Source organism: Chiloscyllium plagiosum, chromosome 1 (genome assembly GCF_004010195.1).
Source record: "Chiloscyllium plagiosum isolate BGI_BamShark_2017 chromosome 1, ASM401019v2, whole genome shotgun sequence".
In the NCBI taxonomy this organism is placed as follows: Eukaryota; Metazoa; Chordata; class Chondrichthyes; order Orectolobiformes; family Hemiscylliidae; genus Chiloscyllium; species Chiloscyllium plagiosum.
In genome coordinates this window covers 136589879-136603967 of record NC_057710.1, presented here as the reverse complement: position 1 = coordinate 136603967, position 14089 = coordinate 136589879, and the positions used below count along the sequence as shown (strand labels likewise).

Genomic DNA, 14089 nt, shown 5'->3' with positions numbered 1-14089 from the left:
ATTATTGAAAAGGGCATTTCAATATGCCCTTTTCTCTGAGTATGTTGGAAGGCTGAAATTCACCCACTGCTTCTTTAGTTTGTCCCCTGATTGGGACATTACTTAATTTCCTGTGCTTGATGATCTATTTAGAATGCAATGTTCCACTTACCAATTCTTTGCGAAGTAGGTGGTAATTATAGAAGCTCTTTGCATAGAACTCTGATCTTTGATCTGTCAATAGACATTTCAAAGGGTCAAAGACAGGGACAGAATTTTGTGCAACAGTTGAATGGTAAATAATTAACATGATTTCCACATTTCAGGTAAACAGGATGTCCATGCATAGTCTGATGGTGATTTTAGGGTTGAAATTTGATGAAAAGGAGAGAGAAGAGGCATTTTCTCAAGTGATTGCTGCAGAGCTGGTAAAATGAAGGCAATACTGACCTTGGGTTTGATACTATGTTCCATTGGTTTGGTAAGTTTCCTTTCTTTAACAGGGAGCTAAGTACAGATTCAGCTGTTCAACAAGTCAAAGCTGCACATTTTGATTTCCTTCCCTGGTTTCTTACAAACAAATATTTACTATTGAAAATAAATGAAGCTAAAACAGAATTGCTGGTGAAATTCAGCAGATCTGACAGCATGCTTGGGAATGAAGTAAGGGGAACTCTGCTGAGTTTCATAATTTCAACATCCACAAACAATTCTTTGTTTTAGCAAAAAAGAGTGAGTTGGTTGTTGGATTGTTTTAACAGCAAACTCTTGCCAAGCTTCAAATGCTCCAAGAGAACATGGATGGTGTCTTTGTAACAAATGTCTTTTGCTTTCTTCTGTTTGTAGATATGGACTGAACAGGCTCTCAAGCCTCGGGGTCCTAGACCTGAAGTAGTCGAAAACCAAATGAAATCCAGACACCATTCGGTGTCGTCAAGCCCACTTTGTACTGATGAAGAATGGGTAAGCTGTTATATTGCTTCTTTTTTTTGTGAAATAATGCATTGCTAATAACTAGGGCAATATATTTCTGCTTTAACCCAACAGGGCCCTAAATGTCCATCTGGGTGCAGAATTCTTGGATCAATCGAGTCTTGGAGTCGCAAAAATAACGACAGAATTGAAAAGTTTCAACAGTACAAGAACGAGTATTCCAGAACATTTTGGGATACTCAGGTAACTGTGATCGAAACTACCAACAGAATGAAAAAGATTGTGGAGCAAATTGGAAGTGAGTTGTTGTGAAGTGTTGGTGTTGCTTAAAGAAAGTTTCAGCTTTTATTTCTGTGGTTTGAAATTGATCACAGAAATAGCTGGAAAATCTCAGTAGGTTGCTGGCAGCATCCATTGAATGTTCTGAAGAAGAGTTACTGTGCCCGAAGCATTAACACAGATGCTGCCAGACCTGCTGAGATTTTCCAGTAATTTCTGTTTTTGTTTCTGATTTGGAGCACCTTCGTTTTTGAAAAAATATTCACTTTTTGTGTTTAGTCAGCTTCACCTTAAAGTTGAACTGCTGACTATGGGTTGTGTGGGAAGGTTTTTCTTTTGTGGCTGCAGTTATATTTTCCCTTGTTTCCCCTTTACCAGTGAAATCAAGATTAGCAAAGAGATGTGGATTAACTGGTGCCTTCATTGCAACAACTATTCTTTAAATACAAGTTTCCTAGCTCTTATTTCACCAATTGCTTTTGCAGAATCAGAAGTTTTCACTCTGAATAAAGTTCCACAAAGCTCTCCACGTGCCTATTAACAGAGCGAGGAGTATAGTTCAAACTCCACCAAGAGTTGTGGTTTGTTTGTGGTTATTAGAAATGCTTTTTTATTATGAGTTAGTTCTTTATTATTCCAGGAATAAACAAACAATTTCCTTGAAATCTGCCCATTTTAATTCTTGCATCTATCATGAAAGAAAGCAATTTGCTAACTACCAATCTTCTTCCAAGGTAACATTTTTATTTAAGATACATGCTTTGCAATAATATTAATCATTTCATCATTGTTTGTATGTGGTGACATTCCCAATAGGGATAGACTAACTGTTAAGTATAGACTTTTATTAGCTGCTTCATCTCTTCATTCAATACTATGTATTCTTTAAATTCAAATCTAGTGATTCTTCACTAATTGCACAAATTATAACTTCCAAACAAATTCCATCAAAGCCTCTTTCCCACCCTGAGCCAGTTCTATCATGTCATCTACCCACTCCCAAGCCACCCCGCTAAGCAAAATCCTTCCTCCCATGCTATTCCACTCTCCCAATTCCAATCTTATTATACATCCCCATCTTATTCCTTCCATCTCTTTCATGCCATCCCCATCCCACTAGTGCTGTCCTCATGCTTATCATTAAATCTTTTCCCAACTCTCACAAACACAGTCTGTCCAGCTTGGAAAATTTATTGTTGGGCCTCCCTTACTTTTCTTTGTTTGTATCTCCATCCACATTCCCACCCCTCCAGCGATTCTCAGCAGCCAATGTGTCATGTACATGTGGTAACTCCAGCTACTACCCATAAAGTAATTCGACCAGTAGGTTCACTCATCAAACAGACCACGCAAAACACCCATGCAGCAAAATATCAAGTCACTATTACAGATTTTCTGCACTCAAAACAAAACAAAACTACCCATGAACATTGAAAATTTCAATCAGCCTAAATTAGTTAATAAAAAGATAATTGTTTTCATTCCTTCCTCACTCTGTTTTAAATCTAAAAAATAAACGTTCATTCTGAGAATTTAAATATATTTATTAGTAGCCCATTTCAATCATATTAATTTCCACTCGAATTATTGTATCATTTGCTGATTTTTAGAAATTGAGGACAGCTGTCAAGAAGAGATGAATCCTCTGAATTACAAACTTATCGACTTGCAGAAAAAAGTTGATGACCACATTGCCAGAGAAAACATACTAAAAAACAATATAATAGAACAATACAAAGAAATCTCAAGGTTGGAGGTAAGCAGTGCAGTAAAATATTAGTGTCCCACTAAATTCTTGCACTGTGCGGAAAGAGTTCTGTTCATATTTTATAATGTATTGTCAAATTTATTAATTTATGGCATATTTGCAAAATCGAACTTTTTTATTTTGTTATATTGCAGGCAGTTTTTTTAAAAACAGACTATGCAATCATTTTTCATCATCACAAAAGTGTAATTGTGTGCACTTCTGAATATTACACTTCCGTTGAGTGCAAATCAAAGTAGTGTCTGTTCAGGATAGCACAACATGCAGAAAAATAGGGTAAACTCTGCTTTGGAAACAAATAAGACATTTGGGGTACTGCTGTTTAATGCTTAAGATATTCCAATACAAGATATATTTAAGGTGAGGGGGAAAGGTTTAAAAGGCACCTAAATAACAACTTTTTCACTCTGAGGATGGTGCATATATGAAATGAGCTGCTAGGGGAAGTGGTGAAGGCTGGCACAATTACAATATTTAAAAGCAATCAGGATGGTTATATGAAAAGGAAGAATTTAGAGGGATAGGGTCTAAATGCTGGAAAATGGGATTAGGTTTATCTAGATATCTGGTCGGCATGGATGAATTGGACCGAAGGGTCTATTTCCACACTGTACATCTCTCTGACTATGACTCAAAGAATTTTTTTGTTAGGTGCAGCAAGCTGGATTTTAGTAGAAGTTTACAGGCATTTGTTTGCAACAATTAAAGCATTTACTTTGAAGGTGGATTAAAATAAAATTAGGCTGAAAGATACGAGTCATGTCTATTTCTGGGTTTGGAATCTGTCGCTCGGAGGAAACGTTATTATTTGGAAATTCTGCCTTGATTGGCATGCAGACAGACTCTCTGTCCATTTAACGGCTGCATGCTAGCTCTTAGGCTTGAAGGCCAACGAGAGGCAATCCAGCTCGAGAGAAGCAGCAGACAATGTAAGTAACTGAGAGAACATTTCAACATGAATGTGTTCTCTCACCAAGTTTGTAAAAGAAAAATCAAATGAAATATAAAAGAAATCAGCCATGCCATCACTGTGAGGTGGTGTAGAAAAGGTGTAGAGGTTGAATCTATCAACAGACCAACCTGCCAAGACCATTAGCTAACCCTGGCCTACTGGACGTATGCTTCAAGGCAGCTAACTGCCTCTTGTCATATGGGGAAACTGAAGATTGCAAAATCAAAATCCTTTATCTCCTACAGGCTTAGAGTTATCTTCGTTGGTATTGAGCATGAAGTAGCATGCTGATTCCTTCTGAATTTTATGTAATTGCTTTCTGGCATTGTCCAAAGTTTACAATGGCTGAGTAGTAGATGTGCTTAAAAAGGTAGCCCTGAAAGGTTGCATACTTTTCAGATCAACTGAAATGGTGTTTGGGTGGCTGGAGGATGGAATTAGAATGTAAGCAAGGTGGATCCCATTCCGTTCCCTTAATTAATTGGGGATTTCCTCTGTGTTTGTCGACTACCTGATAGTTCCAACTGTGTTCCAGTCAATTTTACGCAGCAGACCTTGTATGCACAACAGCAGCAAGCTCCAGGTAGAAAATAGGCACCCAGGAATGACCTATTCATTCTGGTCAGTTAAAAAGCATTGGATAACACAGCAAGACCTGGCCCTGGAAAATATTTGGTCCAGTGCTGAATGGTTCTTGAATCAGACTGAATTTTATATTTTTAGAGCCTGAAGGAACAATTGTGCTAGTTTTGAATCCATAAAGATAAATTAAGATTTGTTTTTCAGGCATCTTTTTAGTTGGAACACCAATTGAAATTGTACTTCGAGCAGTGCCAACTTGTATTGGATATTGGGCTATATCTGTCATAGAATGTTGTTTAACACTTTAATAGGACCTACTGCCTTTCTTAAACAAGCATTCCAACCTTTCACTGATAGGTTACACGAAGACAGTGTTGACCACACCAGTGGGCATATGGTATTTCCCACTTTTTTCTAGTTATTACTGCAGATGATATCAAAATGATTGCTCCTTTTGCAAAAAATACACAATGGAACTGGCATGAAGCATTAGTCAATATGCTTGTAATTGGGGAAAGCAAATGCTGGTAAGCCTGTTGCCTACAGTATTCATTCACTTAACAACTTGTGTAAGCAAAGAGGCCCTCCTAGAGAAGCTGCAATGGAGCGTCAGAGGCTGAGGGGTGACTTTATAGAGGTTTACAAAAATATGAGGGGCATGGATAGCGGAAATAGACAAAGTCTTTTCCCTGGAGTCGGGGAGTCCAGAACTAGAAGGCATAGGTTTAGAGTGAGAGGGGAAAGATATAAAAGAGACCTAAGGGGCAACTTTTTCATGCAGACGATGGTACGTGTATGGAATGAGCTGCTAGAGGATGTGGTGAAGGCTGGTACAATTGCAACATTTAAGAGGCATTTGGATGGGTATATGAATAGGAAGGGTTTGGAGGGATGTGGGCTGGGTGCTGGCAGGTGGGACTAGATTGGGTTGGGATATCTGGTCAGCATGGACGGGTTGGACTGAAAGGTCTGTTTCCATGCTGTAGATCTCTATGACTCTATGACTTTTAGATGAACCTGTAGCTTTTGACCCCAACAGCAGACAGCAGCACATTCCCATACTCCACCCATGTGAGGTTATGATGTTGCTGTGTCTGTCATCCACAATGTGCAGTCGCCTCATTCTATAAATTCAGTTAATTAAGTACATGATTAGTTAAAAGTTTTCCCATTATTCTTATGAACGTAATAAGAAATGTTTGAAGAAGTTTTGGTATTTAATGCTTTGATAGCTGCAGTTTTGCTGATCTGAATAATATTAAGTGCCATTGTTCTTTTTAAATAGTTTGAAAGTTGACAAAGAACAATATTTCAATTTAAAATGCATTATAAGCTATACATTTATTTTCTTACCAACTTTTAAATTCTGTTTATTTGATAGGTGGATATTGATATCAAGCTACGAGCTTGCAAAGGATCTTGTGCAAAATCATTTGCTTACATCATTGATAAAAATCTGAATGAGGAAATGGAGAAAAATATTACGTCAATAACTTCCGACAGCATGGAGAATAATCTGTCTGAGAAGCTAACTGCGTCACTTAAAACTGGGAATACTAAGGATTGTGCAATTGACAGCAAATATAAATCTTTTGAAACTAAATATGTGCCAGAAACAACATTGTATCCTAATGTTTGGGAAGGAGCAGATGTTAGGACGCTCATCCTAGAAGAAAATATAAAAGATCCAAGTGTTAGCAAAACTCATCTGACCAGTAGTAGCATTAGCACTGGAAGCAGTCATAAAGTAGTCAGTGAATTTTCACATCCAGATCAAAACATTTTCCATTCAGATCGGTCAGTGACCACCAAAACAACTGTTTCAAAACAAGGTGAAGTTACTAAAACAGTCACAACAGAGGTTGATTCTGGTTCTTTTCCTCTTTCAATAGATGAGCTAATGGCGAAATATGGATTAGATGGTAGGACTAAGGGTTCGACTGCCACTTTAACTGAGACACGCACATCTTCACATCATGTAGATGATGGTTTAGGAAGCTTACTAAATTCTGGAGTTAAATCAACTGCGTCTAAGACTGTAGTTCACACAAAAACATACATATCTTCTGATGAGATAGGTGATTTTCAAAACGTAGGAGACTTTACCACTGATTTTTCTACTTTTCGTCATGAAGATCATTTGGGCCCACTAGATGGGGCTAGTGGTTCAAGCAAAACAATTAGTTATGCATCAAGAAGTCAACACTCATCCAGTGTTGGTGGTACTAAGGGATTCAAAGCAACTGAAGATTCAAATCATGATGTTGCCCGTCTATCTGAAGATGAAACTGGAGGAAGTGATCCAGGTATTAAAACGTTTTAGAAGGAAACAATAATTAAATGAAAACAACACTTAGAAAAGGTAGGTTTCGTAAGTGTGATCATATTTCTGGAAATGGCTGATTCCTTTTATGTGTAGAATTAGACGACAGTAAAGAAAATATAACCATGGAATCTATATATTGTTTCCTGGGACAAACTGAGCCTTAATAAGCTAATGTTTTACTTTTAGTTGAAATAGTGTTTGTAATCTCAAAAGAAAGTTGAAATATTTTCATATACTTCCAAAGAATGTATTTAATGGTCAACAATGATGAACGATGATGATGAACAAAATAATATTAAGCAAAATAATATTAAGCAAAGAGCTAAGCTCAGACTTGCTTGCTATCCAGTTGAGGACAGTGAACAGGGCTCCCAATATTGCAAAGCCAATTAAATGGCTGGCAACTCTAGTGCCTCAGTAGACACTAGAGATGCTTTCACCAGCCTACACAAATACAAGTCATCAGATTCTAAATCAAAAGGTCAATTGAAATGGAGGAAAGTTATTCCATCCCATCAGTCTCGGCCATTATTTTGGCCTTTCATGTAAGCTGATTCCCTTTGGGCTACATGAAGCTTCAGTGGCCAACCAGTTTTCTGCCTTCATTGAGCTGGCTACCTCCACATGTGACAGCGGTGGGTGGGGCAGGATGCAGGTTCAGCCACAAGTGCAAAATTCCTTGTAGTTGTGACCTTAATGAGCAAGACCTGCATTTTCGGAGCAAGTAACTAATCTTCTTCTCAGTCCAACTCAGAGAAAGTTCTGTGCTTGGGGAAATGCATCAGAGATCCACTTCAACTTGGTTCCTGTCTATTTTCCTGGTCATGACTCAAAAGCCCCTACTTCCAAACCCACAATCAAAGAAGCAGCAAAATTCTACCCAAATACCCCAAAACTACATCTCACAGGTCAGTTGCCTGTGACCAAGCAAGTTTCAAGAAAGACACTTACTTAAATCAATTTTTCTGCTCTATCTCCATGGCCGACTGAGTATTTTGCCTTCAACTATTCATCTAATTTGCTTTGAATTTGCTTCTAAAACCCTTTCAGATAGTACAGTCCCAATAATAAAAACTCACTGCGTATGAAAAGAATCACCTACTCTTCCTTTATTTTAGTTGAGTTAGTTATTTCAATTACATCATAATTCCAGGTGGCAACCAGTGCTTCCAATGTTCCAATGTTCCAATGTGCACATAGCATGTTCCATGCTATGTGCACTTCTGTACTCGCATTTTCCCAGAAGCATGTATTGAAATGTTGTATGCTGCATGTTGATGTGAGTTAGCTATTTTGAAAAAATAGTTTTATTGCTAACTTGTGTCTGTTAAAATTTCCAATTTAATTGCTGTGATGCCTAAGAAATTAATGTTTGTGTACTACAGCTTTAACTTTAATGGACGGTTGTTTAGATAGATTTCTGAATTCTTCTAATACTGTTTCAATTGTATGAAAATACCCAGTATCTCAATACATGTATAGAAGATATTATTACTACCTGATGGCATCACCTCATAAATGAGCTAGTGAGAATGAAAAATATCCTCTGAACACTAAAACGTAACCTCTGAAAGTCAAAAGGTAGCCCTCAGAAAGGAATGTGAGGGGAAAGGTTAATGGTAGTGTGGGGGATTGCTGGGTAATATGTGGCTCAGAAGGAGAAGCAGCAGTAGGATTTCTCTCTCTGGCCGTATTGTTGAGCAGATGAACTATGCATTAGGATGTGTGCAGAATAGTTTGGGATGAGCTCAAGTTTGTAGATGGTATTTGATGGGTGGCCAGTGAGAAGAACATTGGAGTAGGAAGTAATAAAGGAAGTAATGAGTGTTTTAGCTGTATGGGTCCTAAGACAGGCACACAGGTGGATGATGTTATAGTGCTGGGAATAGCTGTTTTGTGTTAGAAAAAATAAAGGCAGAAGTTCACATCTGGATCAAATAGATCAGAGGTATCGAACAATCTGTTTCAGCCTGAAGCAGTGGCCAAGAGTGAATTGAAATTGGTAATTGTGGAATTGTGGTAATCGTAAGGGCTGAAAGCAATGACTTCAGTCTTTGTGTGCTTTCTACAAGGAATTAGAGCTCATGTTCACTGAACGTTACACAAACATGATGACAACATCGAGGCAGTGGAGGATTTGGCAGAACTGGCAGTGAGGCAGAACGAGGTGTCATTATTGCTTACATGGAACCTAATGGCTTGTCTTTGGATGCTGCTGCTGAAGGAGAGTATATAAGTGAGAAATAGATGCAGAAACCAAACGATACCCATGAAGTCTGAAGTAATGGCCTAACAGTGGGTTCTTCCTTTTACTTTCATTTTTATAGTTCCTAATGGACCTTCAGGATTGCACATTATAAGAGGACTTGGGATTACACAAGGGATCGATGTGGGTGGCACAGTGTCACAGTGATTAGCACTGCTGCCTCACAGCGCCAGAGACCCAGGTTCAATTCCTGCCTCAGGCGACTGACTGTGTGAAGTTTTAGCACATTCTCCCCCTGTTTGCATGGGTTTCCTCCCACAGTCCAAAGATGTGCAGGTCAGGTGAATTGGCCATGCTAAATTGCCTGTAGTGTTAGGTAAGGGGTATGGGTGGGTTGTGCTTCGGCGGGTTGGTGTGGACTTGTTGGGCCGTAGGGCCTGTTTCCACACTGTAATGTAATCTAAAAAAAAAGTCTAATCTAAACTTTACTCCTTGTAATGGAGCTCTAGCTGAAGAAAGATGGATAAAAATATATGGTAAAAATTTTGAAACAAAATATAAAGAACAGTACAACAGAATTTTGTCCACAATAAAGTTCCAGTGAGATACTAAAATATTCTAAATATTTAGCCTTCTCAATATTTAGTGAGAATATGAATTAAAATCAATTGGAATAGTTACAGGAATAATTATAGTTTTGATTGTATCAAACACTTAAAAACAAGGTAACTGAAAACAAATAAAAGAAGAAACCCCTTGATATATTTGGTCTATAGTATAATGCTGACTGTATTAGGTTCACTTCTGTAGAAGAGTTTAGATAATGAGCATCTATAAAGCTTCTCTGATGGCCTCAACACATCCCAAGCAGTGAGATAAATAACCAGATAACTGTTTGAGGGATAAATGTTTCCTACATGACTGAGACATCTTCTCCTGCTTTTGATAGATGTCGTGCAATTTGTCTAAAAACTCAAGAAACCTTTGTTTTGTTTTGCAGCAAATCAACAGGGAATGGAGACCATCTTTAACCTGACTCCCAGCTCTTATCAATGATTTTATTAACGATCTTCTCAATTCATGTATTGCTTAAAGAAAGAATGATCACCTTTTGAAGATCAATAAAGACATTTTAAAGCAAACATGAGGCTTTTTTTGGTATTTTCAAAAGAAATGGTGGCAGTATTGATCAAAGACACTGTTAAGTACAGAAAAGGGATGATATGCTTGATTGATTGAATAAATAGTCGAATAAATTTGCTATACTTTTTGGAAAGAATGTGGGAATGGCACTAATTGGATAATTCTTTCAAAAGAGCTGAAAAGACATAATGAGCTAATTTGTCTCCTGTACTTTATCATTCTATGACTCTATTTTGCACTCTAAGTTGCTGAAACAAACAAAATTAAAAATGATCAATGTTAAACCATGATGTAAATAATGTGAGCACATTTGAAATTCTGCTAGGTAATATATTAGAAAAATACTTCTTAATCTTGACCTAAAGTCGATTTGCCATTCCTCCTCTGTACCGATTGACCCTTGGAAAGTCAATTTTCTTTCAGAACTATTCCGTGCCCATTCTCCACAATCAGTAGATCTGTCTCTAAAGTCTTGCATCCATCAATTGTCTACTTCTGATCACACATCATCACAAGATGAATCATTTGAATATTTGTTGAATTAATCTTGCATTAAAGGTGAAATATGCTGTACTCCTACTGGATTGAGACAACCAGTAGAGAGTCATCCACACCTCAAGCATGGGAGAGGTGAAGAGGAAGAATCTATCACAGTAATTGTGGGAATTGAACCGTATCACAGACCAGTCATCCAGCCAACAGAACCAAACAAACCCCTGTCCTTGTATAATGAGACTGTGCAATATGTGCAGTTGGAGACTGAAACGAGTCCTTAATTTGACTTAGAGTGAATATTGGAATGTAGGAATGTCTTTGGAGTCTATCATTAACAGGAAAGGAATATTGAGGAAGCGCTTACATTAGGATTCCCCTTGAAATAGAGAATAACAAAATAGGATTGATGCTTGAAATGGGATAGAAATACACAGAAGCTCTAATATGGAAGCAGATCTTTACGCCCATAATTTTGGGAGCATAATCTGTTAATTGTAGTCTCATTAGGCCAGAGAGCCTGACCTGATCATTTGTTTTTGTTCTTTTTCACAATATGGTGTTACTACACTTGTAAATTTGTAACTGCATCTTGTTTGTTCAGTTCTCTGTAAACCTTGTTACTATTTTGTCAGTACGTGTCAAGCACCCTTCACGTGATCCAACTGCCAAATGGATATGTATAAAAACTGGTGTGTATATTGTAACCTTTTGCTCTTCCCAGACTGACAGTTAGGATATCAATACCTTGCTGCCAGTAATGTTAGTAGAAATATTAGACCTATATGATCTAAGTGAGTAATTATATGTGTAGTAAATAAAAATGCAGAAGATATTAAACTGATCTCCCACAACTGGGTCATGAGATTTCATCTACTATTGCCGGTGTTTGACAGTTCCTATGCATTCATTCATGCAGTTTCACAGAAGCACTGTTTTGATAGTAAGTTTCTTAAAGGAGGCAGGTGCTCTATTTAATATGTATTTTAAAAGTACAGATCTGTACATTAGTACAAGATAGTCCCAAACAAAAGTTAGAAATAGTACAGTGTTATAGAAATAGATAGTGTATAAGGAAATTTTGAAAAGATAAAAAGCAGCAGGTTGTGGGAAGCAGTGTTGGAGGAAACTGGTACCCTGCACCCTATTCAGGCTGCGTGAGATGGTTAATTACTTTTGTAATTAATATTATAATTTGTCCATTGTTTCAAATAAGTTATACAGATATGCTGGTGTGGCTGGCATTATTCTGATTACAGTGTTAACACTTATTCCGGGGGTAGCCTTTGATACAGAAACAGCTTTGAACACTGATAAGAATTAAAAGGTGTAAAGAAACAGTCATGGGTTGGTAGCTGAGAAGGGGATTTTATTTTGCAAGATTAAAATGTACTACAAAAACGCTGTTTTATGAAAGAATGAATGGAAATGCGGGCCAGTAAACTTAGAGCACTTCCAAGTGAGTTAGTAAAGAAAATCATAATACAATATCTCATAGCTGCACATTTTGATTCTACTGATACCCTTTGAAGAGAATCACTCAACCTAAATGTACCACTTGGGTCCTTTAGATATTCGAGGAGGTTGTGGGGACATGGCTTGTAGTTGAAAGCCAGTGCAATAGCAAAGAACGATTCTCCTGCTCCTTGGATGCTGCCTGACCTGCTGTGCTATTCTAGCAACACATTTTCAGCTACATTCATTCATTCAATGAAACAAACTGTACATATTAATTCAATGGGTAGAGTTTCTCTCATTCATTCAATGTCTCAAGCTTAACTCATTCATACAAAGAATCAATCTGCATTCGTACGTGCATTGCATCAAACTTAAATTGTACATTCAATGAATCGAATGTTACATATTGATTCAATGAAACAAACTTAACTTCTGAATATAATGAATCAAACTGCACTCCTTTATTTAATGAAACACACTGGATCCATGAATTCAATGTCTCAAGCTTAAAGCCGTCGTTCAATGAAACGAACTCCACGCATTCATTTATTGAGTCAAACTTTAATCGTGCATTCAACGAATCAAACGTTATGAATCAATGAAACATACCTATCTCCTGCATATAATGCATCAAACTTCACTCATTTATTTACTGAAACAAACTGCATGCATTCATTGAATGAAACAACCTACACGTACTAATTCAGTGGGTAGAGCTAATTTCATTCAATCAATATCTCGAGGTCAATGCTATTCATCCAATGAAATGAACTACATTAATTTGTTCAATGAATCAAACTGCAATCAGTCATTCAATGAAACAAATTGTACGCGTTACTTCAATGAGTAGAGCTTCTCTCATTCATTCAACGTCTCAAGCTTAACACATTCATACACTGAATCAAACTTCAATTGTACATTCAATGAATCAGCCGTTATTCCTTGATTCAACACAACAAACCTAACGCGTTCATACAATGAAACCAACTGCTTTCGTTTATTCAATGAATAAAACTTCAATCATTCATTCAATGAATCAAACGTTAGATATTGAATCAATGACACAAACTTAACACCTACTTGTAGTGAATCAAACTGCAGTCCTTTATTTACGGAAACAAAGTGCATTCACTCAGTGAGTCAAACTGCATGCATCCATTGAATAAAACAGCCTGCACGTGTTAATTCAATGAATTATCTCATTAACTCAAAGTATCGAACTTAACGCATGCATTCAATGAAACAAACTACATTCATTTATTCATTCAATCAAACTTCAATCGTCCATTCAAATAATCAAACGTTATTCATAGATTCCATGAAACAAACCAAACTCATTCATGTAATGAATCTAATTGCACTTAGTCACTCAATGAAAGAAACTTCACATGTTTCAAAGAGTAGAGCTTGTCTCATTCATTCAATGTCTCAAGCTTAACTCACACATGCAAAGAATCAAACTTCAATCTTACATTCAATGGATCAAACGTTACGTATTGAATCAATGAATCAAACTTATCTTCTGCATATAAGGAATCAAACTGCACTCCTTTATTTAATGAAGCACACTGGATCCATGAATTCAATGTCTCGAGCTGAACGCATTCATTCAATGAAACAAACGGCATTTGTCCTTTCAATCAAACAAACTGTATATGTTTATTCAATGAGGAGAGCTTCTCTCATTAATTCAATGTCTCAAGCTTAGCTCATTCATTCAAAGAATCAAACTGCATTCGTACATATATTGCATCAAACGTCAATCGTTATTCATTGATTCAATACAACAAACCTAACGCATTCATATAATGAAGCCAAGTGCATTCGTTCATTCAATGAATAAGATTTCAATCATTCACTCAATGAGTCAAACTGCTGTCCTTTATTTAATCAATGAGTAGAGCTTACCTCATTAATTCAATGTATCGAACTTAACGCAGTCATTCAATGAAACGAACTGCATTCATTCAT

General features: G+C 37.1%; 1 protein-coding gene across 1 annotated transcript; it reads left to right on the top strand.

Moving 5' to 3' along the window:
- Positions 1-311: 311 nt before the first annotated feature.
- Positions 312-11514, top strand: LOC122553695 (fibrinogen alpha chain-like). Its single transcript, XM_043697881.1, has 6 exons — positions 312-460; positions 826-942; positions 1027-1210; positions 2802-2947; positions 5875-6855; positions 10026-11514. The coding sequence occupies exons 1-5, from the start codon at positions 413-415 to the stop codon at positions 6814-6816; spliced, it is 1437 nt and encodes a 478-aa protein (XP_043553816.1). The 5' UTR covers positions 312-412; the 3' UTR covers positions 6817-6855; positions 10026-11514.
- Positions 11515-14089: the final 2575 nt, after the last annotated feature.

What these genes read in the sequence shown, in the direction of transcription:
- LOC122553695 (XM_043697881.1), top strand. Translation starts at nt 413, where the DNA reads ATGAAGGCAATACTGACCTTGGGTTTGATACTATGTTCCATTGGTTTG. An exon ending in TACTATGTTCCATTGGTTTG is followed by an intron (nt 461 to 825) that starts GTAAGTTTCCTT and finishes TTCTGTTTGTAG; the next exon opens with ATATGGACTGAACAGGCTCT. An exon ending in AAGAAATCTCAAGGTTGGAG is followed by an intron (nt 2,948 to 5,874) that starts GTAAGCAGTGCA and finishes TTTATTTGATAG; the next exon opens with GTGGATATTGATATCAAGCT.